The sequence below is a fragment of the Myotis nattereri genome (genome assembly GCF_964212035.1).
Source record: "Myotis nattereri genome assembly, chromosome: X".
Lineage (NCBI taxonomy): Eukaryota > Metazoa > Chordata > Mammalia > Chiroptera > Vespertilionidae > Myotis > Myotis nattereri.
The window spans coordinates 23875047-23902853 of NC_138078.1; the positions used below are offsets into that span (position 1 = coordinate 23875047).

At 37.5% G+C, this 27807-nt stretch overlaps 1 protein-coding gene across 2 annotated transcripts in view; it reads right to left on the reverse strand.

The window, feature by feature from the left end:
• DMD (dystrophin) overlaps positions 1-27807 on the reverse strand; it is a 2781977-nt gene that overhangs the window by 1413696 nt on the left and 1340474 nt on the right. For both annotated transcript variants that reach the window (XM_081115404.1, XM_081115406.1), the window contains 4 exons: positions 26140-26310; positions 3195-3374; positions 2758-2886; positions 701-871 (listed from right to left, as the gene is read on the reverse strand). In XM_081115404.1, the coding sequence (XP_080971530.1) occupies positions 701-871; positions 2758-2886; positions 3195-3374; positions 26140-26310 (651 nt within the window). The remainder of the gene's footprint in view (positions 1-700; positions 872-2757; positions 2887-3194; positions 3375-26139; positions 26311-27807) is intronic.

A 27807-nucleotide genomic window follows, 5' to 3' on the forward strand; every position in this document is an offset into this window, starting at 1 on the left:
GAATAAATATAATCATATAAAATTACAAAAAATAGGATATATAAGCTTTGCAATTATTTGTTTTCATGGCTTGAGCAAGTCATTATAGCTTAATGGATTTTGTCACAATATCAACAACTAGCAAGAGCAAGTTCAATACACGTACAAACACACATGTGTGTAGCCATTAAGGAGGAATAAATACCCTAGATCATGCAGGAGATGTACAAGGCCTCATTTGGGAGATTTGATCCGCATTACACACAAGCAATATTGTATTTGGCAAGATATGTCAGTGGTGCTTTCTTTAGATGGATGTCTTTTGTGCTTTTTGTTGTTGTTGGCCTGCAGCATGCTATTTGTTACTTTGCTGTAGGTTACCCCTGAAAGTACATATGTAAACCAGTATAGAATGCAGGGTTTTTTTGTGTTTTTTTTTTGTTTGTTTTTTGTTTTTGTTTTTTTTTTTGTCTAGCTATGGCATGACAAAGAAAAGACAGAGAGAAAGTGAGACTGCGAGAGATAGGAAGAGACAGGGGAAAGAGAGGGTGAGAGTAAGGGGGGAAGAGATTCAGGGATAAAATTTCCTTAAATACATTTTGGCTTTCATTTTCCTTTTGAAAACTTTGCTGTGGGGGTCGCGTGCCCCCTTCAGAGTATTGCGCAACCTTCGCAAGAGATCATTTATCACTAGTTTCCACCTCGGAGCAGGTCTTCCTACCTTTCCAGTCTTAATTCTGTGAGAAATGGCTGCAAATCGATGGTTGAGCTCTGAGATTTTGGGCTCTATTACTTTCCTGCAGTGGTCGCCGCGGTTTGCCATCAAGTTTGTTGCTTGGTCACGCGTGGAGTCCACCTTTGGGCGCATGTCATTCATTTCAGCCTTTAAACGCTATATTCCATGAGCAAGAGACAGGGCTTGAAGTTAGTAATTAAATGGAAGTTGCAAGACAGTGAGAGAACAGGAGAGAGAGAGAGAGAGAGAGAGAGAGAGAGAGAGAGAGAGAGAGAGAGAGAGAGAGAGAGAGAACAAACACATGCAGATAGAAGGAAGAAAAATGCCAACTCCCATAAAATAGAAGTAGAATAAGAACGTGTGTGATCTCAGAAAAACAGTTAGCTGTCCTTCCTTAAATATGACCTATGTTCATTTAAATATTGACTTAGTCTGAGAATCTGAGGAAGGACAAGGAATGTTTTCCTGCAACAATTACAATATTTTATATTTAGTTTTATCTTGAATAAATTTCATAGCTGTGGAACAATCTGAACATATACTTAAGAAGGAGGTAGCTGAAAAACAATTTCCAATCCTTTCCTGGCACTTCTGAATTCCCTTTTGTTTATCATATTAAGTGCCATGGGCAAAACAGATTTTCTAACACATATGGATTCTGTGTCACAGACATAGATTGCGGATGTTCTGTCTGACACAAGGGGTCAGAGTGACTACTGGTACTGTATAAGTGAAATAGCTCACTTCCTATTATTCTAAAGACCTCGAAGTAATTTTACCATGACAGTCCTTAACTACATATCAAGGTCAAAGGGAAGGCAACGTAAGGCACAGGCAATAGTGTAAATATGTTTTGGGGATAGCCTGAAATACATTTACAGTCTTTCATGACAAAAAATTGTAATCCTCAGAAAATATCAATTGCATAAAAACAAACAAATAAATTATATGGAAAGAAATTATAATTTTGACTGTTCTTTAAATGGAATTATTGAAAACTGCAAAACAAAGGAAGGTATCATGAATTTAAATGGTATTTGGGAAAATTCAACTCTTTTTAACTGAGAAAGATGTCATTAAGAAGAAATAATACAGCATTAATAAGACATATTTGCACATTATACCTCTCATACCCTTTATAGGAATCATTTTTTTAAAAATATATTTTATTGATTTTTTCCAGAGAGGAAGGGAGAGGGATAGAGGGTTAGAAACACCAATGAGAGAGAAACATTGATCAGCTGCCTCCTGCACGCCCCCTACTGGGGATGTGCCCACAACCAAGGTACATGCCCTTGACCGGAATCGAACCTGGGACCTTTCAGTCCGCAGGCCGACACTCTATCCACTGAGCCAAACTGGTTAGAGCAGGAATCATTTTTTAAGTAAAGATTAAGTTGCCTTTCCTTTGAGAAAGATGACTAAAAATGTCCTAATAATTTATTTTAATACAAAAACAGAGAAAAGTACTGTTTACTTTATATATGGTTAAAGATGACAAATTCAGTGTCATATAAGCTCAGGATTGTTACTAATCCTAAGATTTGAACACCGAATAGGCAAATGTCCAGGTGATTAGATCTCAAGTGTTTATTCAGATGGGCTGTGAATGATGCCTACCGCATCTTCGTGTTTGATAAAAGAAGGGAGTACTACTATTAAAATGGACAGGAATTTGTAACAGGACACCAAAGTAAATCCTGGTATCCTTTCTCATTAGAGTTTAAGTTGCCTGTAATTAGCTGAGGGGTGGATATGGACAGATACCTAGATTACAGAACTCTTCCAAAACATTAGCTCCCATTTGAATTAAGAAAGTACAAAGGAAAGGAGGGAGGGAGGGAGGGAGAGGGGGAGGGAGGGATGGAGGGAGGGAGGGAGGGGGGAAGGAAGGAAGGAAGGAAGGAAGGAAGGAAGGAAGGGAGGAAGGAAGGAATTTTTTTTCATTCTTATTAAGAAGTCTGGTATTTTTTAGGACAAACATGATTGACATAACAGTTGTACTATTTAAATATTACTTTTCATAATATTTTATTTGCTACCTTAAGCACGTCTTCTTTTTGCTGGGGTTTCTTTTTCTCAGATTCATCCAAAAGTGTATCAGCATGAATGATCCAGTTTGTGATGTGTTCCACATTCTGGTCAAAGTTTTCCATGTGTTTCTGGTATTCCTTAATTTTACAGAGACATACCATGACATATTATTGGTTAGACGATGTTCTTAAAAGATTTGTCCTAAGTTCTACAGTTTTAACAGACAGAAATTCAGTATCATTCAAATTACTTTTAGGTTTGAACTCTATATGGAGTAGAGCATGAACATGGAAATATATTAAAATACAGTTATTGATATTGAATTAATAGCTAGCATTTATGTGGGGCGCAGGAATTTATAAACACAAGTATCATTATTGAGTGCTTATGTAATTTATTTCCCATGAGGGCGAGGGGTTGCAAATCTTCCAGCCTCTTCTCTTACCAACAAAAGGTTTAACCACTCTTCTGCTCGGGAAGTGACAGCTACCCAGTTACTATTTAGAAGACTCAGTTTATCTTCCACCAAGGTTTCCTTCTTGCCCAGAACTGTTTTCAAGGCCTCTCCGAGTTCCGTGACACTCTTTAGATGAACCTTCTGTTTCTCAATCTCTTTCTGCGTGGCCTGTGAAAAGGACAGAATTTGAGCTTTGAGTAATATATTGCAGTCTTCAGTTTTAATGCTTTTGAAACGGCTGTGGGTATGGTTTCGATGGTAAGATTTTTCAAAGGATTGAAACCTTAAACTATGTCTTTATGAATGAAAAGCACACCATATACATTGTAGTTTCCTTATTAGGTATATATGAACATATGTGTATATATAAACATGATTAACTACATCTTTATTTAAGATTTAAATTTTTTAATAAACGTGAATATTATCCATCTAAATATATTAATATTTAGTTAATTTATAAATGTATTGGCTAAAATTAGACCTTAGAAATCCCATCCACTCTTAAGCAAGTACTTTTAGAAAATTCAACAATTATTGCACTCTTGTATTTTACAGCAGAATTTTTAGCTTTTTGGTGTCAGAAACCTATTCGGCATCTGGTAAAACTTAAGGATCCTTTCTCATTATAATGTTTTTAAAAGCATAAAATTAAATCCACTGGATTTTAAATGCAACCAGTTGTACTGAAATATAATATACAAAATATATTTTTTAAATTTGTGAAATAGTAATGCATGTTTTCCTTGCTAACATTTCAAAGTACAATGATTTAACATCAGATACTTAAGATTAAAGCAGTGATGAACTAGTGTTTTGAATTATATACACTGACTAGACCAGCCGTGGGCAAACTACGGCCCACGGGCCGGATCCTAGATGCTCTTAAAGTGTCTTTTCTATCTTTATAATATAATTAAATAATATAAATCTACCTAAATGTCTTTCTTCCACACCATCAGGTTCTAGTCCTCTCAAAATCACTATCCACTCTACATTTCGTTTTCTCCTTTGATATCAAATAAGCAGGGGGAATAAAGAAAAAACACTATAAAATGATTTCTATACAAGAGACAATCACTGCTTCTTTAATTCTAAGATATTATTTTGTATTTGTGGTTCTCTGTTTCAAAACTAAACTATCTTAAATTAACATAATTAATGCCAAATGAACCTGTCAGCTGCCATGCACAGAGAGTTATTTGTAATGTGTCATTTTTTTTTACATGGGTGAGTTTAGCAATTCACAGAATACTAGTAAATTCCTTCATGTATCAATCATAAATGTTATTGAGCTCCTACTAAATATGTCACTATTGTAGCAGGGACATAGGTGATTCCAATTAATGAAAATTATGAGAAAATTCCCCTTTGGATGAAAAGAGTCCCTTTGGAGTTAGACCTGTGAGTGGTCATGGGCTATATTTTAGTCCTTTCACTCCTGCTGTCTGCACCATTGTGTAGTACACAACTTTACATGACAGCCATTTTTCTTGACACTGAGGATAAAATGATAGAGAAACAAAGTCTCTAGTCTTATAAAACTAATATTCAAGTATAATGTTGTCAAATATATGTAAATATATGCAAATGAGAATTCTCTACTTCCTATATTTCAGAATGGTGGCTTGTCATTAGAGTTGATGTATTTGCAAAGTTAACATCTCACAAAGTTGAAACTTAATTTATATTTGGATCACTAATTACCTCTTAAAATGTCTTCACAAAGATGACACTATGTTTTAGCTTTGATATAAAAAGTTGTTATATACATAGACATTTGTCTTATCCATGCCAGGCAATTTAATTAAAGGCAATGGAAATTTCCAAATCTCAGAAAAGATAGAGTTTTGAATTTAGGAAACTAGTTCCAAATAGTTCATTAATCACAAACAACCTTTATGCATTAAACATCTGTCAAAATTTTCCAGCTCTAATTTTTAAGAGAAAATGTTTAATGTCCAAGGATACATCATTCATTAATGAAAACAATAAAATGGGAAATATGGGCTAATTTCTAGTATCATTTTAGGTTCCTTAACATTATAAGATAAAAGAAACATAAAGGCTGTCCCAAAATTCACGCAAGAAGTAATTTTGATAGAAAACACAGGTTTATAATTAAATATTATAATTTTTTTATTGATTCATAAAGTATACAGTATAAGGTTATGCATGGAATAGCATATCGGGTAAATGGCCTCCGCGGCTTTGCTGGCATATACACACTCTTTTGTTGAAATTTTCCATGACCATTTTGCATAAATGTGGCTGAATTTCATTGATACAGCGCTCAATTTCCTCCTTCAAGGCATGGGTGGTCATGGGCTTGTTGGCATAAACCTTAGACTTCAAAAAACCCCAAAGAAAAAAGTTCAATGGCGTTAAATCGCATGATTTGGGCGGTCAATTCTGATCACCAAAACGGGAAATTACATGACCAGGAAATGACTCATGCAGTAATTGAATTGTTTCTTGGGCGTATGTGCCAGCAAAGCCATGGAGGCCATTTACCCGATATGCTATTCCATACATAACCCTATACTATATACTTTATGAATCAATAAAATATTTACAATTTTTAATTATAAACCTGTGTTTTCTATCAAAATTACTTCTTGTGTGAATTTTGGGACACCATTTATTAAAGTTATCACCATCATGAAACAAGGCAGTAATCACCATGGTGGTTTGGAACTACTATTGCCAAAAGTGATTCACGAAAAAATTTACACTCTTTCTATAAAAAGACCTAGAATTGAGCCTTTACATGTGGTACTCACGAATAAACAGGTATTTAATCATTTTATACACGCTTTTTTTGGTTAGGAAAATACTGTAGTCATTTAGTGGATTTTTTTATTTTCCCCACAAACGCATTTTTTTATTTCATTTATATATATATATTTTTAAATATATATTTTATTGATTTTTTTACAGAGACGAAAGGAGAGGGATAGAGAGAAACATTGATGAGAGAGAAACATCGATCAGCTGCCTCCTGCACACTCCCTACTGGGGATGTGCCCGTAACCAAGGTACATGCCCTTGACCGGAATCAAACCTGGGACCCTTGAGTCCGCAGGCTGATGCTCTATCCATTGAGCCAAACCAGTTACGGCAATTTCATTGATATTTTAATAGCCTTTATCACATGGCATTCAGAACAATAAAACTATTTGACCATTCTAGAGTCTGGCGCTGGTCAATCAGCAAGTGATAATTATTTACTATTTCTACAACTACTAATGCTCTGTTTACTATGAAAGAAAATTTAAGGTTTGAAGGACAAGATAATGGATATATATTTATTTTTTATTTTTATGCAATTCAGCCTTAGAAAAGAGAGAGAGCAGCCCAGCCTGTGTTCCTCAGCGGTTGAACATAGACCTATGAACTGGAAGTTTGTGGCCCGACACCTGGTCAGGGAACATGTCTGGGCCTCAGGCTCGATACCCAGTAATGAGTGTACACAAGGCAGCCAGTCAATGATTCTCATCATTTATTTTTGTCCTCAAAAAAAGTATTTTTAATTAAAAGTATGAGTTGTAAATAATAAGATCTGAGCCTTCAAAAAATATGCTGGTCTTGCTTTTTGAAGATGGTACTTAAATTTCAATTAGACAACGTAGTACATTAGATGCTTAATATCCACTCTGTGCTGTGCCATTCACTACCAGAGACAGGAGGTAATCTTTGCATACCCTGCTCTAATCTTACCTACAGTGCAGCTACAGCAAAAAGCTGACATACAATCAAATTTAATATCATATTAGAAAGAACATAATTTTAGAAAAAGATGAGTCATGGCCAGGAAAAGCATGACAGGCTGCAATACAGAGATGATAACTTGAAACTGGAGTTCACCATAAAGGACTGGTAGTTTGTCTCGACTAAGACAAAGTACAACATGATTAGAAAGTACAAAGGTTGGAATAAAATGCCACCAAAAGGAGAATATGGGCAACTTATTGGAAACTAAAACCATATATTTTATGATGTCAAGAAACCATTTTCCCTTGCTCTAATATTTTCCCACTATAGAAGGACATCTAAACTTGCAGATGTATTGATAATTGAATGAAAGGATTGAACTGCAACCATTCTCTCTGTACCCTTACTCATTTCTCTCTAAGGGAGGTACTTATTTCTGCGTTTGGTAAGATGGGGAGAAAGAAGTGAAAGTACATTTTCCTTCTCTTAGAAAACATCCAGTCCTCAGCACACATGCCATCTTCTGCTGCCTTGTGGGACTGGGGATAGGGAGGTTTCTGGAAGGTCTACCCTTCTGAATGGGCAAGTTTAAATTCAGTGATTACATTGACTAAGTTATAACTCAGCTCCTTTAGCTTTTTAAATCACGTAGTAATATGACATCTTCTAGAGTTGATTTTAAGGCTGAAGAAAAGAGCAAAATTATGCACACTCAGTTTTATTTTGACCTATGATATGGTCATAAATCCAAACTCGGGAGTTTCAACAGCAGCTTAAAGTGAACTATATACTTGACACTCAGGCTTTTATGACATAGAAAAACATCCTCAATGTAAATATAAGTTACCACAAAATCTAACAATTGTATTTATTTTCCATATGTTTAATTTATAATATTTGATAGCTCTAAAGTGAATAGCCAAAATATTAAACACTGGAAAAGAGGAAAAATGGCGACCAGCAGGAAGGTAGGGAAGGAGAGAGTGTGAGAGTGCAAGAAAGTGACAGAGGAGTGCGTGGACGTGTGTGGTGTGTGTGTATGAGCTAGGGACAGTTAGATTCTGCAGGTCTTCTAAGGGGCTGCTAAACCAGGCAGTCCTAGGCAGCAGAGTCCCGCTCCCTGCGGGGACACTCCTGGGCTGCCAGCACAGACATGGCAACCATGCCATCTTGGGAAACAGAGCTGCTTAAGACTAGGATCCTGGCCTCAGCACGAACCCAGTCTGATCTCAGACACATACCAGGACCCTGCAGCCACTGGGGTAAGAGACCTGTGACCACAGCTACAGACCTGGAGACACCAAAAGTTCAGAAATCCCCGCGGCAGATCCATGAGTAACAGAGCCCATCCCCACTTCCCCCAGGCTTGCAGGCAGCGCCAGAATAACTAACTGATAGACCCACCCCTTGCCTGGGCCTCAGCGCTCCAGGAACTTTAGCCTGGAAGTGCATGAGCACCTTGGAACTGATCCTGCGCAGGTCCAGGTTCAAGAGTCCTGGGCTGGGAGCAATCCTGCGAACACCTGGATCTGGTCCTACCCACACTGCCAGCTTCGGAGCCATGGGCTGGGAGCAATCACGCGAACACCGGGTTCTGGTCCTGCTTGCATTGCCTGCTCCAGGAGCCCTGGGCTGGGAGCAAACGCGCGAACCCCAGGAACTGATCCTACGCCCACTGCCAGCTTCGGAGCCCTGGGCTGGGAGCAAATGCGCGAACACGGGGAATTTGTCCCGCATAGCACACACCCAGGGACCCCGATTCTCTGGGCAGGAGGCAGCACCAAGCACCAGTGACTTGACTGTGTTTCTTATCACCTGCGCCTGAGATCCTGATTCCCTGTGCATTCATACTAAGAGCCAGTGACTCCAATTCCTGGTGCAAGGGCACACAGGGACCCTGATTCTCAAGGCAAGGTCGCGCGAAGCAACAGAGACTCTTATACTGGATTCTTGGGGAACTCTGACTCCTGGCGCATGCTAGGGGGCTCTGGTTTTCAACACGCTTCAGGGGGGTCCCTGTTCCAGCACGGTGCAGGCAGGGTCCCTGATTCTAAGGGCGTGTATGAGGCCACATTGAGCGCTGACAACACTGACTCTGAGCAAGCCTGGTTCCCACCAACCCAAAACAACCACACATCTTAGTGTCAGAGCTCTTCAGTGACACTAGGGTGGTGGGAGGCTCCCACTGCACATGGCCCAGGCCCACGCAACTCGACGATTGAATCATCGGGAGATAATCAGAATGAAGAGATGACACACCACCCAGAGGAAAGACAATGAGGAGTCGCCAAGAAAGGAAATTAATGAAGTTGAAGCATGCAACATGACAGAAAAAGAATTCAGAATAATGGTTGTACAATTCATTCACCGGATGGATGAGAAAATCAACAACCTATGCAAGAATCAGGAAGAAATGAAAAGTGATATAGCTACAATCAAAAACACCATGGAAGATTTCAACAGCAGACTAGAAGAAGCAGAGGACCAAATTAGTGAGTTAGAAGATAAGGTAGAGATACAAGCTCAATCTGAACAGCAACTGGAGAAAAAAATTAAAAAGCAGGAGGAGAGCCTAAGGGAGCACCGGGACAACATGAAACGAAGTAACATACGCATAATAGGGCTGCAAAAAGGACAAGAAGAGCAGCAAGGATTAGAAAATCTATTTGAAGAAATAATGTCAGAAAACTTCCCAGATATGGGGAAGAAAATAGTTACACAAGTACAGAGAGTCCCAGGCAAGATGAACCCCAAAAGACCCACACCAAGACACGTCATAATAAGGATGGCAAATGTACAAGACAAAGAGAGAATCTTAAAGGCTGCAAGAGAGAAACAGAGTTACCTACAAAAGATCCCCCATCAGATTATCAAATGATTTCTCAACAGAAACACATCAGGCCAGAAAAGAATGGACAGAAATTTACAAAGTGATGCAAAGCAAAGGACTGAATCCAAGAATACTCTATCCAGCAAGGCTATCATTCAAAATTGAAGGGGAAATAAGAAGCTTCACAGATAAACAAAAGGCTAAGGGAGTTTATCACCACCAAGCCAGCAATGCAAGAAATGCTAAAGGGACTGGTGTAAAAAGAAGAAATAAAAAGCCCAGAAAGAAAACAGCCACAAAAAAATAGAAATGGCTACAAACAAGTACCTTTCAATAATAACTTTAAACGTAAATGGACTAAATGCTCCAATCAAAAGACATCGAGTGGCTGAATGGATAAAAAAACATGACCCATATATTTGCTGTCTACAAGAGACCCACCTCATTAGAAGGGACTCACACAGACTGAAAGTGAAGGGATGGAAAACTATATTTCAGGCAAATGGAAATGAAAAAAAAAAGCTGGGATAGCAATACTTATATCGGACAAAATAGACCTCAAAGTGAAGGCCTTAACAAGAGATAAGGGAGGCCACTTCATAATACTAAAGGGATCAATACAACAAGAGGATATAACCCTGATAAACATATATGCACTCAATGCAGGAGCACCCACATACATAAAAAAACTCCTGGAAGATATCAGGGGGGAGATCGACAACAATACAATCATAGTAGGAGACTTTAATACACCACTGACATCACTGGATAAATCCGCTAGACAAAAACTCAACAAAGAAACAGCAATCCTAAATGACTCACTAGATCAGATGGACTTAATTGACATCTTCAGAACACTTCACCCCAAAGCCACAAAATGTACGTTCTTCTCAAGTGCTCATGGGATATCTTCAAAAATAGACCACATATTGGGTCACAAAGTCTCCCCAAATTCAAGAAGATTGAAATCATACCAAGCATCTTCTCAGACCACGATGGCATAATATTAGAAATAAACTACAACAAAAACAACTCAAAATACTCAAACACTTGGAACTGAATAGCACGTTATTAAATATTGATTGGGTTACCAATGGGATCAAAGAAGAAATTAAAAACATCCTGGAAAATAATGACAATGAAAACACAACATTTCAAAACCTTTGGGATGCAATGAAAGCAGTCCTGAGTGGGAAGTTTATAGCTCTACAGGCCTATCTCAACAAACAAGAAAAAATAGTGGTAAATCATCTAAATCTACAGCTCAAAGAATTAGAAAGAGAGCAACAAGAAAACCCCAGAGTGAGCAGAAGGAAGGAGATAATAAAGATTGGAGCAGAAATAAAAGACATAGAGACCAAAAAACTATACAGAAAATCAATGAAACAAAGAGCTGGTTCTTTGAAAGGATAAACAAGATTGACAAACCTCTAGCCAGGCTCACCAAGAAGCAAAGAGAAAGGACCCAAATCAACAAAATCAGAAATGATAGAGGTGAAATAAAAACAGATCCCACAGAAATACAAATGATTGTTAAAAAATACTATGGACAACTCTACTCCAACAAACTAGACAACCTGGAGGAAATGGACATATTCCTAGAAAAATACAACATTCCAAAACTTAATCAGGAAGAATCTAAAAATCTCCATAGGCCAATAACTATGGAAGAAATTGAAGCAGTCATCAAAAAGCTTCCAGCAAACAAAAGCCCAGGACCAGACAGCTTCACAGGGGAGTTTTACCAAACATTCAAGGAAGAACTAAAACCTATCCTCCTCAGACTACTACAAAAAATCCAAGAGGAAGGAACACTTCCAAGCTCATTCTATGAAGCCAGCATCACCCTAATACCAAAACCAGGTAAAGACAACACAATGAAAGAGAATTACAGGCCAGTATCCCTCATGAACATAGATGCCAAAATCCTCAACAAAATCTTAGCAAATCGCATCCAGCAGTACATCAGAAAGATCGTACACCATGACCAAGTAGGATTTATCCCAGGGATGCAAGGATGGTACAATATCCGCAAATCAATAAACATGATACATCACATAAACAAATTGAAAGAAAAAAAAACACACCACATAGTCATATCAATTGATGCAGAAAAAGCGTTTGACAAAATTCAACACCCATTTTGATAAAAACTCTCAGCAAGGTGGGAATTGAAGGATCATACCTCAACATAATAAAAGCCATATATGACAAACCCACAGCCAACATCATACTCAATGGACAAAAACTAACACCATTTCCCCTAAGAACAGGAACAAGACAGGGATGCCCACTCTCCTGTTCAACATAGTACTGGAAGTATTAGCCATTGCAATTAGACAAGAAGAAGAAATAAAAGGCATCCAAATTGGAAAAGAAGAAGTAAAACTGTCCTTATTTGCAGATAACATGATATTATACTTAAAAAACCCTAAAGACTCCATCAAAGAACTATTAGACTTAATAAAAGAATTTGGCAATGTAGCAGGATACAAAATTAACCCGAAGAAATCTGAGGCATTTCTATACACCAATAGTGAATTTGCAGAAAGAGAGACTAAAAAAGCAATCCCATTTACCATCGCACCAAAAAAATTAAGCTACCTAGGAACAAACTTAACTAAAGAGGTAAAAGACCTCTACTCAGAAAACTACAGGACGTTGAAAAAAGGGATAGAGGAAGACATAAACAGATGGAAGAACATACCATGTTCTTGGATTGGTAGAATCAACATCATTAAAATGTCCATACTTCCCAAAGCAATCTATAAATTCAATGCACTTCCCATTAAAATACCAATGGCATATTTCACAGACCTAGAATGAACTCTCCAAAAATTCATCTGGAATAAAAAACGACCCCGAATAGCTACAGCAATCCTGAGAAAGAACAAAGTAGGTGGGATCTCAATACCAGATATCAAGCTGTATTACAAAGCCACTGTTCTCAAAACTGCCTGGTACTGGCACAAGAACAGACATATAGATCAATGGAATAGAATAGAGAGCCCAGAAATCAGTCCCAACCAATACGCTCAGTTAATATTTGACAAAGGAGGCAAGAACATACAATGGAGTCTAGATAGTCTCTTCAATAAATGGTGTTGGGAAAATTGGACAGATACATGCAAGAAAATGAAACTAGACTACCAACTTACACCATACACAAAAATAAACTCAAAATGGATAAAGAACTTAAATATACGACGGGAAACCATAAAAATACTAGAAGAATCCAAAGGCAACAAAATCTCAGACATGTGTCGAAGCCATTTCTTCACCGATACAGATCCTAGGGCATTGGAAACTAAAGAGAAAATAAACAAATGGGACTACATCAAAATAAAAAGCTTCTGCACAGCAAAAGAAACCATCAACAAAACAACAAGAAAGCCTACTGCATGGGAGAACATATTTGCCAATGTTATCACCGATAAGGGTTTAACCTCCAACATTTTTAGGGAACTCATACAACTCAACAAAAGGAAGATAAACAATCCAATCAAAAAATGGGCAAAGGACCTAAATAGACACCTTTCAAAAGAGGACATTCAGAAAGCCAAAAGACATATGAAAACATGCTCAAAGTCGCGAATCATCCGAGAGATGCAAATTGAAACAACAATGAAGTACCATCTCACACCTGTCAGAATGGCTATCATCAACAAATCAACAAACGACAAGTGCTGGAGAGGATGTGGAGAAAAAGGAACACTTGTGCACTGCTGGTGGGAATGCAGACTGGTGCAGCCACTATGGAAGACAGTATGGAGTTTCCTCAAAAAACTAAAAATGGAACTCCCATTTGACCCTGTGATCCCACTTAAAGGAATATCTCCCAAGAAACCAGAAACACCAGTCAGAAAGGATATATGCACCCCTATGTTCATAGCAGCACAATTCACCACAGCTAAGATCTGGAAACAGCCTAAGTGCCCATCTGTAGATGAATGGATTAGAAAACTGTGGTACATCTACACGATGGAATACTATGCTGCTGTAAAAAAGAAGGAACTCGTACCATTTTCAACGTCATGGATGGAACTGGAGAGCATTATGCTAAGTGAAATAAGCCAGTCAATAAAGGAAAAATATCACATGATCTCACTCATTGCTGGATAATAAAGACCATTATAAACTTATGAAAAAAAAATAGATACAGAGGCAGAGCTGCCTTGAACAGACTGTCAAACTATAGCAGGAAGGCCGGGGAGGGTGGGAGGGCAGGAGGGGGGTGAGTAAGAGATCAACCGAAGGACTTGTATGCATGCATATAAGCATAAGCAATGGACATAAGACACTGGGGGGTAGGGAGGCCAGGGGATTGTCAAGGGTGGGGGGAAAAGAAGGAGACATATGTAATACTCTTTGTAATCCTTTAAGCAATAAAATAAAATAAAATAAATTTAAAAAATATTAAACACTAATTTCCATGATTTCAAAGAAAAGGATTTGCCATTTACTTCTTCCTGGCATTAGCAATTTTTAAATGCTACTCCAATTTCCTTAAAAAAGTGGATACATAGGTTACTTTATCTTAATGACACTGAGGCGTCCATGGAAGGATGGAAAACACATTGTGATTTATTCTTCATATCTATAAGCTAAATCACTTGCCTCAAATTTTTAAATAAATTTATTGGGGTGACATTGGTTAATAAGATTACATAGGTTTCAACTGTAAATTTCTATGATACATGTTCTGTATATTGCATTGTGTGCTCACCATCCAAAGTCAAATCATCTTCCTTCTGTCACCATATATTTGGCCCCGTATTTACCCTTTCCTTCCCCCACCCCTTTCCTCTGGTAACCACTATACTATGGTCTGTGCCTTAGAGTTTCAGTTTTACATCTCACATATGTGTGAAATCATATGGTCCTTAGCTTTTCTGACTGATTTATTTCACTTAGCATGATATTCTCAAGATCCATCCATGTTGTCACAAATTGCAGTATTTCATCTTTTCTTATGGTTGAGTAGTATTCCATTAGATACTTTTTATCCAATCATTTATTAAAGGAAACTTTGTTTCCGTATCTCAACCACAGTGAATAATGCTGCAATGAACATAGGGTGCATATATCTTTGTGACTATATATTTTCAATTTGGGGGGGTAGATGCACAGAAGAGGGCTTGCTGAGCCTTATGGTAACTCTATTCTTAATTTTTTGAGTTGCCTCCATACTGTTTTCCACAGTGGCTGTACCAGTTGACATTTCCACCAGCAGTGAATGAGGGATCTTTTTCTCCACAACCTCTCCAACACTTATTATTACTTGTCGGGTTGATACTAGCTATTTTCAATGGCATGTGAAGTTCGGGATTTAGCCATCAGCTCACCCACTCACTCCATGGATGCTGCAGCAGGATGGGAAAACCTGTTCTGTTGGTCTCTGCTGATCATACCATCGCACGATAAAAACAAAACAAAACATTTTTTAAAAATTTAATTCTAAAGGTGAAATGGTATAAAATGTTAGATTAATTATTTAGTCCCATAGGAACATATACACAGATTTTTTTCCCCAACAGGGGCAGAGAAAAATAACCCATTTGGGCGTAACCATCTCTCCCACCCATTTCATATTTTCAGAAATCCAAAGCCTTCCAGGAGTTTTCATGGAATTTGCCAAAGACGAATAGTCTTAGAATAATTTCTCTATCTGATTCCTATTATTACCATTTTACTCCCCCCTCTATATCTCTTAAGTGTCTCCTCTCCCATATATACTATCTTCACTCAGGCCTCATTTAGTCAAACATGTACCATAACACCATTTCTGTGTATAATCCCCCCTTTACTAGGATGTCACTAAATTCCTATATCTTTTAGCTGTTTCTTGATCTCTTGTGCAAGTCCCCTCTAATATGGTCAAAGGTTTAACTAACACATCCATAAAAGGTAATTTTAAAAGAGCACCCTCCCCAATGAATTCTGCCTTAGTCAGGCTGCATAAACATTACACCGTTTCTGGTCAGGAAGGGACAGAGTTCTTTTAGTTTTAGCTACAAAACATATTTATGGGGGAAAATGGACAAATTGCCCCATTATTACAATTTTAATATGTACATTTATCTCATTTTAAGGGTTCTGAAATTGAGAGGAAACAATTTATATTTACATTTAAGGTGGTGGTGTTCATTGTGATCCATAACAGATGTAATTAAATCAATGGTGCATCATACAATTAATATGTCCTAAGTGTGATAAAATAATATATTAATTGTTTTTTCAGTCCCCTACAGTACTCTTGTCATGGCTAGAGGTTTAAAACATATTTTATTATTAGGCTAATGTGATGGAATAATATAATGATAAATTCAAAAATAATATAAAACATTAGTGAATTTTATGGCAATGTGTACTGATTTTTATTAATGTACTGTCTATTAAAGAAGAATTCCATGAAAGCGGAATGTGCAGAACAGAAATTATAGTTATAACTATAATGACAGTGAATAGTGACTCCAATGGCATTTAACAGATGTTCTATTTTCTAAGTAACAGCTGCTTGATGCATTCATTGTACAAAGTTAATGATCTGCTAGTGTTATTTCACTTCACAGATAAATTACTATGCTCTCTTAAAAAAAGATGTAATTTTTCATGGGAATGATAGTGTAACAGACTTTAGAAATAAGTAATAGTTCTCATGCTTTTATAGCTAAAAGGAGTGATGAGTTGAGGCAATTATCCAGATAATCTAGGACCAGAGGCCAGATTCTTTAAACGGTGAAAGGTGATTACTTAAAAAAATACAGGGCATGGTTGGCTGACCTGCATGTAGATCTTTTAAGACTGCTTATATCGCATCATCTAGTGGTTCTCAAACTTGCCTGACTATTAGAAACCACTGCCACCCTCATACTAATAAAAAAGAATATCTGGGGGTGGATCCCAAGCACGAGTAGTCTTTTAAAGTTTCCCGAGGACAACTGGCAAAAAAGAATAACACATTCTGTCCCAAGATTTTAATATGTGGTTGTCCACATTGGAAATGAATAAGGAAAATTGTCATTTGCAGATGACATTATATTGTACATAGAAAAACCTAAAGACCCAACCAAAAAACTACTAGATTTAATAATTGAATTAGGCAGTGGAGCAGGATACACAATCAACATCCAGAAATTCATGGCATTTTTATAAACCAATAATGAATTATCAGAGAGAGAAAACTAAAAAAATAATCCCATTTACCATTACAATAAAATATATGTATGTAAGATATCTTGGAATAAACTTAACCAAGGAGTCAAAAGTTCTGTACTTGGAAAACTACAGGACAATGAAAAATGACATAGAGGAAGATACAAACAAGTGGAAACATATACCGTGTTCATGGATTGGTAGAATTAACATCATTAAAATGTCCATACCACCCAAAGCAATCTATAGATTCAATGAAATCCCTATTAAAATACTAACAGCACATTTCACAGATCTAGAACAAATACTCCAAAAATTTATATGGCACCAAAAAAGCCCCCAAATAGCTACAGCAATCTTGAGAAAGAAGAACAAAGGTGAAGTAATCACAATACTGGATATCAAACTATACTACAAAGCAACTGTAATCAAAACAGCTTAGTACTGGCACAAGAACAGGCATACAGATCAATGGACAGAACACAGAACCTGGAAACTGACCCACATCATTACAATATATTAACATTTGACAAAGGAGGCAAGAATATACAGTGGAGTAAAGACAGTCTCTTCAATAAATGGTGTTGGGAAAATTGGACAAGTACACACAAACAAATGAAACTGAATCACCAACTTATACCATGAATAAACTCAAAATGGATAAAATACTTAAATGTAAGATGTGAAACCATTAAAATCCTAGAAAAAAAAACAAACAACCCACACATAAGCAGAAACATCCCAGACATATCACAGAGCAGAATTTTCACCAGTACATCTCCTGGGGCAAGAGAAAGAAAGGCAAAAATAAAGACATGGGACTACATTAAACTAAAAGGCTTCTGAACAGCAAAAGAAACCATCACTGCCCTGGTCTGTGTGACACAGTGGGTTGGAGGATCATCCTGTGCACCAAAAGGTCACGTGTTCGATTCCAGGTTACGGCACTTGCCCAGGTTGGAGGCTCCATACCCAATAGGGGCATGAAGGAGGCAGCCAATCCATGTTTCTCTCTCATATCAATGTTTCTTTCTCTCCTTTCCCTTCTTCAATCTCTAAAATCAATTTAAATACATTTAAAAAAGAAAATAAACAATCAGCAAAATGAAAGGGAACCCATTGTATGGGAGAACATATTTGCCAATGACACATCTGGAAAGGGGTTAATTTCCAAAATATATAAAGAACTCATATGGCTTAGCAAAAAGGAAGGCAAATAACCCAACTAAAAGAATGGGCACAAGACCTGAATAGGTACTTCTCCAAAGAGGACATACAGATGGCCAACAGACATATGAAAAAATGCCCGAGTCACTAATCACCAGAGAGATGCAAATTAAAACGACAATGAGGTATGACCTCACACCTGCCAGAATGGCTACCATGAACAAATCAACAAACAAGTGCTGCTGAGGATGTGGAGAAAAGGGAACCCTAATGCAGTGTTGGTGGGAATGCAGACTGGTGCAGCCACTAGTGAATACAGTATGGAATTTCCTCAAACAATTAAATATGAAGCTGCCATTTGACCTAGTGATCCCACTTCTAGGAATATATCCTAAGAAACCCAGAACACCAATCAGAAGGAATATGTGCACCCCTATATTCGTTTATAGCAGTGTTACTTATAATAGCTAAGATCTGGAAACAGATCAAGTGCCTGTCAGTAGATGAATGGATAAAAAAGCTGTGGCACATTTACACAGTGGAATACTATGCAGGTAGAAAAAAAGATCTCTTACCCTTTGCAACAACATGAATGGACCAGGAAAATATTACACTGAGTGAAATAAGTCAGAGAAAGAAAAATACCACATGATCTCATTTTTAAGTATAATCTAGTGAAAATAATAAATTGATGAACAAAATAGGTGCAGAGGTATGGAGGTATTGAACAGACTGACAGATCTCAGAAGGAAGTGGTAGAAGACAGGAAGTAATTAACCAAAGAACTTATATACATACTACAGGCCCAACACACGATTAAATCATGCATGTGTAGGGTCCCCTAGGCCTAACCTGCCATCAGGGCCATGTCCTCAGCCCCGTGAAGCCTCACACACTCCGCAGAAGCTGCCGGCAGCCCGCGATGCTCAGCGATGCTCCAGAAGTCCTGCCCACTGCGGCCACCATGGGGCCCATCAATGCACCTCCTGGTGAGTCTTTTATGATATAGACTAGAGGCCCGATGCATGAAATTCGCGCAAGAGTAGGCCTTCCTTCCCTCGACTTCCGGCACTGGTTTCCCTCTGGCACCAGGACCAGGGCTTCCCTCACAGGCAGCCCTGGCTTCATCCGGAAGGATGCCCGGTCTAATTAGCATATTATGCTTTTATTATTATAAGTATATATAACCAATGGACAGAGACAATAGTGTGGTGAAGGCCTGGAGTAGCTCAGGGGCTGGAAGAAGCGGGGAGGGTACAGAGAGTGGGGGACATTTGTAATACTGTCAATAATAGTAAAATTATAAAAAAAAAAGTCCTGCCACCCTCTTGCCTCAACATCCCCCTTGTACAATGGGAACCACCAAGGTACCTACCCCATGAGGACAACATGTTAAGATACTTAAATTATCATCTAGACTCAGAGTTGAGTTTAAACCTGGGCTCTACCTGTTCCTACTGAGGGATGCCTGTTTCCCCCTCTGGAAAGAGACATAGATCATTTTCTGACGCCCACGGGGACTGTTTTGAGACTCAGCTGCTTCCTATAATTACCCCAATTTGTTAAGCACTAGCTGTGTGCCAGGCTCTGGCTGTGCCTGCTCCGTGTTTGCTCATCTGAGAAATGGAGCTAATAGATAGAAAGATTCCAACCAGAACACATGGTGGAGCTCCCTACACAGTGCCTGGTACCCTGTCCAATGCTAGAAGCCTGGGAGCTGTGGTGAGCTCTGCCCTTCTGAGTCCTGTCATCACAGTGGTTGCTATTTGACGCATCTAGCACTGGTCTTGCACACAGCAGGTGCTCAATAAATGCCCTCTTTGGAATTAAATAAACCTGGGATCTAATCCTGGCTCTAAGGCCTTGGACACCTCACATTCTCTTCCTGAGCCTTGGTTTGCCCATCTGAGAAAGGGGCTCACCATGGGCACTGGGCAGGAGCAGTACCCAGCACCCAGCAGAGCCTAGGACTGAGTGGCGAGGATGGCAAGTGTTGGGCTGAGCATTTGTATGTAGGCAGGGTGGCAATGACCTCACCAACCTACCCTTCAAAGTGTGACACCCCTCCCCCACCCATGACCTCACCCCCAGAGTGGCCAGTGGAACCCTGAGGGGTCTGTGAGGTCACCCCATTCCGCTCCACAAACACTCTCATGGGGCAGCAGCCACTGGCTGTCTCTGTCCCGGGGAAGCTTCAGAGACCCCGGGACTCGGGAGCCGTGGTCAGGAAGAAGCCCCTGAGAGGGACACGGAGCGCTGGGAACCAAGGACACTCCAAGTGCTGACCCCGGGAGGCCAGATCCAGGGGCAGAAGTCTCCTGGGCGTGCAGAGTGTCATTCAGCAGTTCCAGGAGGCCCACCGCCACCAGGCCCCCATGGTCCTTGGCTGGGTACTGCTCCTGGTGATGGCTCCGCACCTGGGTACAAGAGGCATCAAGGACCGCATCTTCTACTATCTGACCGAGTCCTTGACCTGCCCTGGCAACAACAAAGGCTGCATGCTGTCCACTCCCTACGAGCACCCTGAAGAGACCCTCACCTACCAGCTCATCTCCACCTGCCACTATGGTGAGCTGTGTAACAGGGCCCCGACCCTGCAGACAGCCTGAAGGCTGGGACCACCACAGGCCGGATGCTGCAAGTGCTGCTGCTGCTTCAGTGACTGTGGCCAGCGTGGAGGGCAAGGCCTGGGACTGGTCTCAGGGCTCCACTGCTCCTTGTGGCCCCTGACCCTCTGTCTCTCCCTTCCCCCATTAAATGGCCAGAGGCCCGAGACAAAAAATAAAATATTAATTTTGAAAAGCTATACAGTACTTTTTCATGGGAATGATAGTGTAACGGACTTTAAATATAAGTAGTAGTTTATCATGCTATTATAGCTAAGAGGAGTGATGAGTTAAACTGTGAAAGGTGATTGCTTAAAAAAAATACAGGGCATGGTTGGCTGAACTGCATGTAGATCTTTTAAGACTGCTTGTATCACATTATCTAGTGATTCTCCAACTATTAGAAACCACTGCCACCCCCTCAGACTAATAAAATCAGAATCTCTGGGGGTGGACCCCAAGCTCTGGTAGTCTTTTAAAGTTCCCTGAGAACCGCTGGCAAAACAGAATGACACATTCTGTCCCAAGATTTTATTGGGTGAGTGTCCTTGTATTTTAGAATTGGGGTGGCAGCAGAATAACTAGGGAACTTATCACTATTCTTCCTCATGTTTAATATTAGAAAAATCTATCCCTAAAAGAAATGTGAAAATCAAATTGGCTTGTTACCTAAGAGGCTAGACATCAGTTATCTTGTATTATTTAACACCCTGAATTAAATTCAACATTTCTACATGTTTCTGATTCTCTGAGGCAACTCTTCATATCACAAGATTAATGTTAATAACACCTAATTGTCAATTTATGAAAACTGGTAGATCTGAGATATCCAAAATTGATGCATTTAAAGTATTGTAGGAAGAATATTATGTTTTGGGGAATTATATTTGATACTTTTAATTTTTAGATAATACTGTTGATATTACATGGATTTAATGTAGCTGAATTATTAACTGGCTTTAAATTTTTGATGACTAAAACTAAATTAGAAGTAAATGAAAAAGGTTTAATCATGAAACTGCATAGATTAAACTGTTGAAAATTGTATTTTCCAAACATAATGATAATTAGAAATATAAACTTCTAATTAATCACATAATATTTACTTTCCTACCATTATATATTTGTGCTCAATTCATGGTCAAACAAGTGTGGCCAGTAGTATGATATTTAGAATTGATTTACTTATATCCAATGATTCAGGGTGATTGTAAGACATTAACTTATATCCAATGATTCAGGGTGATTGTAAGACATTAATAAGTAATATTTAAAATCTAAAAAGACACCAGTGGCAACTGACTATACACTATAGTAGGTGATAAATCCTGTACACAGGATTTTCATTTTATTATTTTCATGGGGACGTACATAATCTGCTCTTTAATCATTGTGCATTTTATTCTCATTGTGGATGATAAATACCTTTTTGTTACTTTGAGTTAGACTATCTTAAAATTACTAGATAATAAGGTTTATAACAATAATTATAGTTGAAAAAGAGCCATTGAAATCAGAGGTAGCAGATTTTCTATGTACTAGGATTTTAATTTTCTCATCTACAAAATAGGAGTATTTGATCCCATGATTGTTCATGTTTCTGCTTGTTCTAAAGCCTACCATAAATTTGAATAGCACATCATCATTTTCTCTTCTTTCAAGAAATGTTTTAATTTTGTCTCATAATTTGCAATTACTCTTATTGAACAGATATGTATTGAGCATGTACTACGTGCCAGATAAGTTGTTACATGCATGGGAAACATCAAAGAACAAAACAGACATTTTCCCTGTCTTCTTGGCAAATAAAATTGTTAAGAACCACTTAGTAGTTCAAGAGAGTAGAAGTTATCAGGATAGCTCAAGGATCTTGTGCAGTGCTGGTGTGCAAACTCGCTAGGAGCTGGGAATCTCTCCTAGTTTTACCATTTCTTTCCTTTGTTGCTGTTTCTGTTCTATAGACATCAATCAGTGTTTCTCATCTCAACTGGAAAATTCCATGTAACAGAGATTTGTAAGGTATGAAGGGAGAAAATATGTCTGATCACTTATGGGGTAACAAATGCCACAGATACAGTTCTGTTGTGGCATCTCAGTTGTCCAGAACACACGGCTAGGAGTGGTTCCTTCTTTTAACAATCTTAATATGAATTTTCCCTTCTTTATCACTACTCTGATGGAGGCATGTCATTTGAATTTATAAATACAGTGAAAGGGCTACCAGGCTTTAGGAACTTTAAATTAGCATTAATAGTTTAATTTTCAATTCCCACTGTTAAACTTTTTGTCATTTGTTATTATTCAAAAATATCTGCTTCTTGTTATTTGAATTTAAAATATTTTTCTTTCACCTTCTGAAATATTTGGACCTCCTTTTCAATTTATCCATTCCTCCCCTCCCCCTCTAACCGCAATCTGGAAGCATGGTCATAAAGTGGGAGATGATAGAGCAGTTTTATTGCCTCTGGCTGTGCCTCCAGCTAACCAATCTGGCCACCATCCTAGCTATTTTCAGAAGTTCTTCCACTCTTTGCCTGTGATCAGTAAATGCCTGATCTGGGATTCCTAAGAGATTTTCAAGGTTATAGTCCTTAGCAAGTAGATGGTAACTGTAAACATCTGGAATCATGACAGTATCTTCTAGAAGAGCTATGTGCCCTAATATCTGTGGTTTTGAATGTATAACTACAGAATTCTGAGTAGGAGGAAAACTTAGATGAGAAAGTCCACTTCTACAACAGCCCTGACCTAGCAGAAGGATCCTACAGATCCAAACTCCTTAGACTCATTTCTGAAGAAGATATGGCAAAAAGCCCATGGTCAGGCTCATGAGACTGTTCTGCATGGAGGAATGCTGATAGATAAATGGCAACAGAAATCTTTTTATTATGTTTATTATAACAATATTAATAATGGTGCTGTCTCATTCACCATCCCTCCATTTTTTTCTTCTGATATAAATTCAAGAGAAGCTTGCAAATGACTAGTACATTAAAATATTTTAATGACTGTTTTGATAATGTGGACATTTTGAATCTCATCAGTATATTTCCTTCCATAACAGTTATGCAAAATGAATAAATTCTAGAGATCTGCTGTACAATATTATGCCTCTAGTTAACATGACTGTATTATACACTTAAAAATTTCACTGGGTAGATCTCATGTTAAGTGTTCTAACTATTAAAAAAAAATGTTTACTTGTTGGTTTTGTTTGATAGGAAGCTTGGTGCCAAATTTTGAGGCTTTATTCTTCCCTGCCTATTCACCAACCATGGGATACTGTGATCATATTTCTGTACAAAGTGTCTATTATTTTCCTACTGCAATTTTCCCTTTCTCTAGTATTCTAATTTATTTCTCTTTGACAGTTGAAGCACATGTATCTCTTTGAGCCACATCAAATAATATTTTTCTTTTCTGGAGTTAGATCTATAAGTATAATTTAAATATAGTAAAAATAAAACTGAAAAGATTTCATTATAGTCAATATATTTGAAAGTAGGCTCTATTTACATAAACTAAAGGTCAAATAAACATTTCATTAGTAATTTGATTTTATGTATAAAATATTTTATCTAGATACTTAAGTATTTTCAGATTTAAATAATATAATGTTCTTAGATCAACAAAACTGAGAGAAATTCAGCAGAAATAAATGAAACAGTTTAAAAAATAAATTGACTCTATATTCGAATTTTCTCCAAATCAAAAATACTTGGAATGACTGGCAAATACCTTTAATGTATTGCATTTAAATAAATACTCAATTCATTTTTAAAGACATCTGACATCTATCCTTTGAAATGCAGATGACACTAACATTTTGAGTCAAGTTCTCCATCTACCAAAAGAGCATGTGAAATAAGAATGTAATAAGGAGACATAGGGGTTTCATGAATGAGAGTTTGATTATCATGTTAAAAATTAGAATCATAAATATGACTGCTGTAAATCTGTAGGTCACATGTTTTTATTATATGATGATTGTGACTTTTGAAAAACTTCAGCACCTTACAAATGAGTTTATTAAAGATTGTGCAATTTAAATGCAAATGTGTATACTTTGCTTTGGCCACTAAGAGGTTTCAGAGTATATAATTAGGAGTTTAGTGTTTCAAAAGATCCATAAAGAGCAATATGTTATTCTATAAATAAAATCAGACATGCCAGTTTTCTATGCTTTTTTCCTGATGGAGCTCAAAATAGTGTTGCTCCTTGGTTTTATAGAAAACACTTGCCAGACTCAAAAATCTGCCACATCTCCAGATTACTCAAGCCTCTAACATGACAAGGATAATATAGAAATCTTTGTCAAGTTCATTATAATATTTGAATGATTTTAGGTTGGCGCTAATGCAAAAGTATCTCTATAGGTACTTATGCAGTGACCTTAAGGGTAGTTCATATGTGGCATACTTTATGACTTCACCTCAATTTTAAATTGTATTCAGATTTTTTCAAATTCCATTCATGTCCAGTTCTATTACTCTGTACCATTACATTAGCATTCCACATTATATTTATAAAGCTATTCCATTGTTAGAGGCTTAATTGTGTCTCAGAAAGGACTGGATTAAGGGAAATGGTACTTTGCAAACCCAGGCATGTGATTTCAAGCAAATAAAAATCACTCATCCTCCCGTGTGAGCCTCAGAAAATTCTTTTTCTTGATATATCATAAAGACCTAACCCCCAGCACGCAGTGGAAAAGGTATACCCCATTTCCACCGATAACACTATGGTTTATTTTTTATAAATGTCCCGTGTTCTGGCAAAGTTTAAGGTGAAAACACATTATTAATATCAATTCTTTCCTTTATATCAACACACTTTCTAGTGTGAATCAACTAGGAATGAATCAACTGGAAAAAAAATAAAGTTATGAGGACCATGATCTTAAATTTAGGGAACGATAATGTCTGATTGGCTTTTGGAGAAACAGCAAGAATTTCCCAGTTGAGGATTAAAGAAAACACTGTGCCCTTTGGTGATGAAAATGATAGGAGCTGCACAGACACCTTGAGCTTTTCTTTTTTATTGTGACATAAGCCATGTGCTGATCTTGCTTGACCTGCCCATCTCAGCTGTCTGCGTCTATGTATCCTTGCCCTCTTCATGGCTGTCGGGTCCATCTGTGCAATCTGTCTCAGTCAGAATAGGGGACATACAATCTCTTCTTCGGACCCACTTTGTGATTAAAAATGTATGTATTATTAAATGACTTATTCATAACCTACCTAATTCTAAATAAGCTTCAGGGAGATTTTTGCTGAAGCTTCCCATTGGTTCTATCATCGTCTTGAAATATACAGAGTTAAACTACTGATGAAATTTTGAGAAAAGGGAAAATGAAGCAAGATAATACTTATAATTCTATTAGTGTTGCACGCTAATAGTTCCTTATAACATTATCTAACGGTGTGTTTTTGTGCACGTTACAAATAACCTTCAGTGATACCTTTCCCCAGGCAACTTCCGAATCCAAATTACTAGGCATTCCTTCAACTGCTGATCTCTTTGTCAATTCCATATCTGTAGCTGCCAGCCATTCTGTCAGGACATTCATTTCCTTCCGCATCTTTCGGGACAATTTCAAGCATTTCTCCAACTGTTGCTTTCTTTCTGTTACCTGAAAAGAATGATAATAAAATGTAATTAAGTTTACATTTTCACTTCAGCTTTCATTATAGCCACTTAATTGGAACTTTCATATTTTTGTCATTTTAAAATAACCTTTTTCTTATTTTTTTAAAAATAACCTTTTAGAAAAACCATATATATGTTCTGAACATTAGTAGTGAAGAAACATAATTTAGGAAAGATGAGGCCCTTTCTCCAAAACGTAGTGTTCTGTATCAGGAAAGAAGAAAAGCTAAGATTATTTTTTAATGTAAATAATGTATGGCCATTTTTAGAAAATACGTAGGATTATGTAAGTCAAATTGAAGATATGACACATGTCTCTTAGAAAACCTTCAATCATTGGTCACAGAGATGCACCAGGAGGTTTATAATCCTCTATATGCAAATGAAGCTTGCTCTTGCAGATAAGAAATCAAAATAAAGAAAGAATACTAAGTCTTTCAAGAGGCAAAAATATTTGTATAATGCTTACAATGGCCAATGTTATTGTCATTGTATCAGTAAAGAGTAGTACTTTTGCATAAAAACACCACAAAATAATTCACTTCCTCTTTAAACATGCTTTTGTCACCAAATGGGGGCAAAAACAATAATTCCAAAGAAAATTTTCACTCTCACTAATAGAGAAAATCATAATATGATCTGGTGTTCCAGTTCTGTGTTGAAAAGAGAGACCGTCAAAATCAAATTGTTTCACATTCTCACAAGAAGAATAGACAAATGTGTATTTTTCCACCAGCTCTGCAGATGTGCCTACATTGTATAAATGTGTCGGTTAGTTGGTTGGTTTCATAAAAAGCCCAGATTCTCTTCCTGGTGTGTGTGTATTCTACAAGTGAAAATAAGTTTCAAGAATTTAAAGTGCTAAAATCAAAATAAACACCCTGAAACCTTGATATGACTTCCAAATACTCAACAAAATTTGCTAGTTTCTTTAACAGAGGTGTATATAAATTTGAAAAATGTTTCGTTACTGAGGCTACAAAGTCAACATTTTTTTTACAGAGTTTTCCTTCTGTTTTTTCCTTTGGGGGAAGTAAAAGCATCTGCCCTTTCAACTGCAAGGATTTTATTCATGTGTGGGAGAAAAAAAAATATACCTTATGGTGTATTCCCATGCATAGTTATTTTTGTATGCACTATTGGTAGAAAAGAACTCTAGATTCAATATTTCAAAGAAATTCTATCTTCCCAGAGCTAATGCATTATAGATTTTTATTTATTCTATTGTGTTTATATCCAGCTAAACAGGATTTAATAAAATAGGAAACACTGCCATCTTAAGGAAAGTTGAGTTTTACATGTTGTGTATGTCTGTGTGGAGCAGGAATACATTTAAAAGAGTGCCACTTGCAGTAGAATGTTTCAACAGTCACTTTTTTATGAACACCTAAGAATGTACAGAGGCTTTGAAATTTGAGGCTAAGAATATTGCTATTTATGTGTATTTCGGTAAAAATCAAAGCAAAGCACAGAGACACCA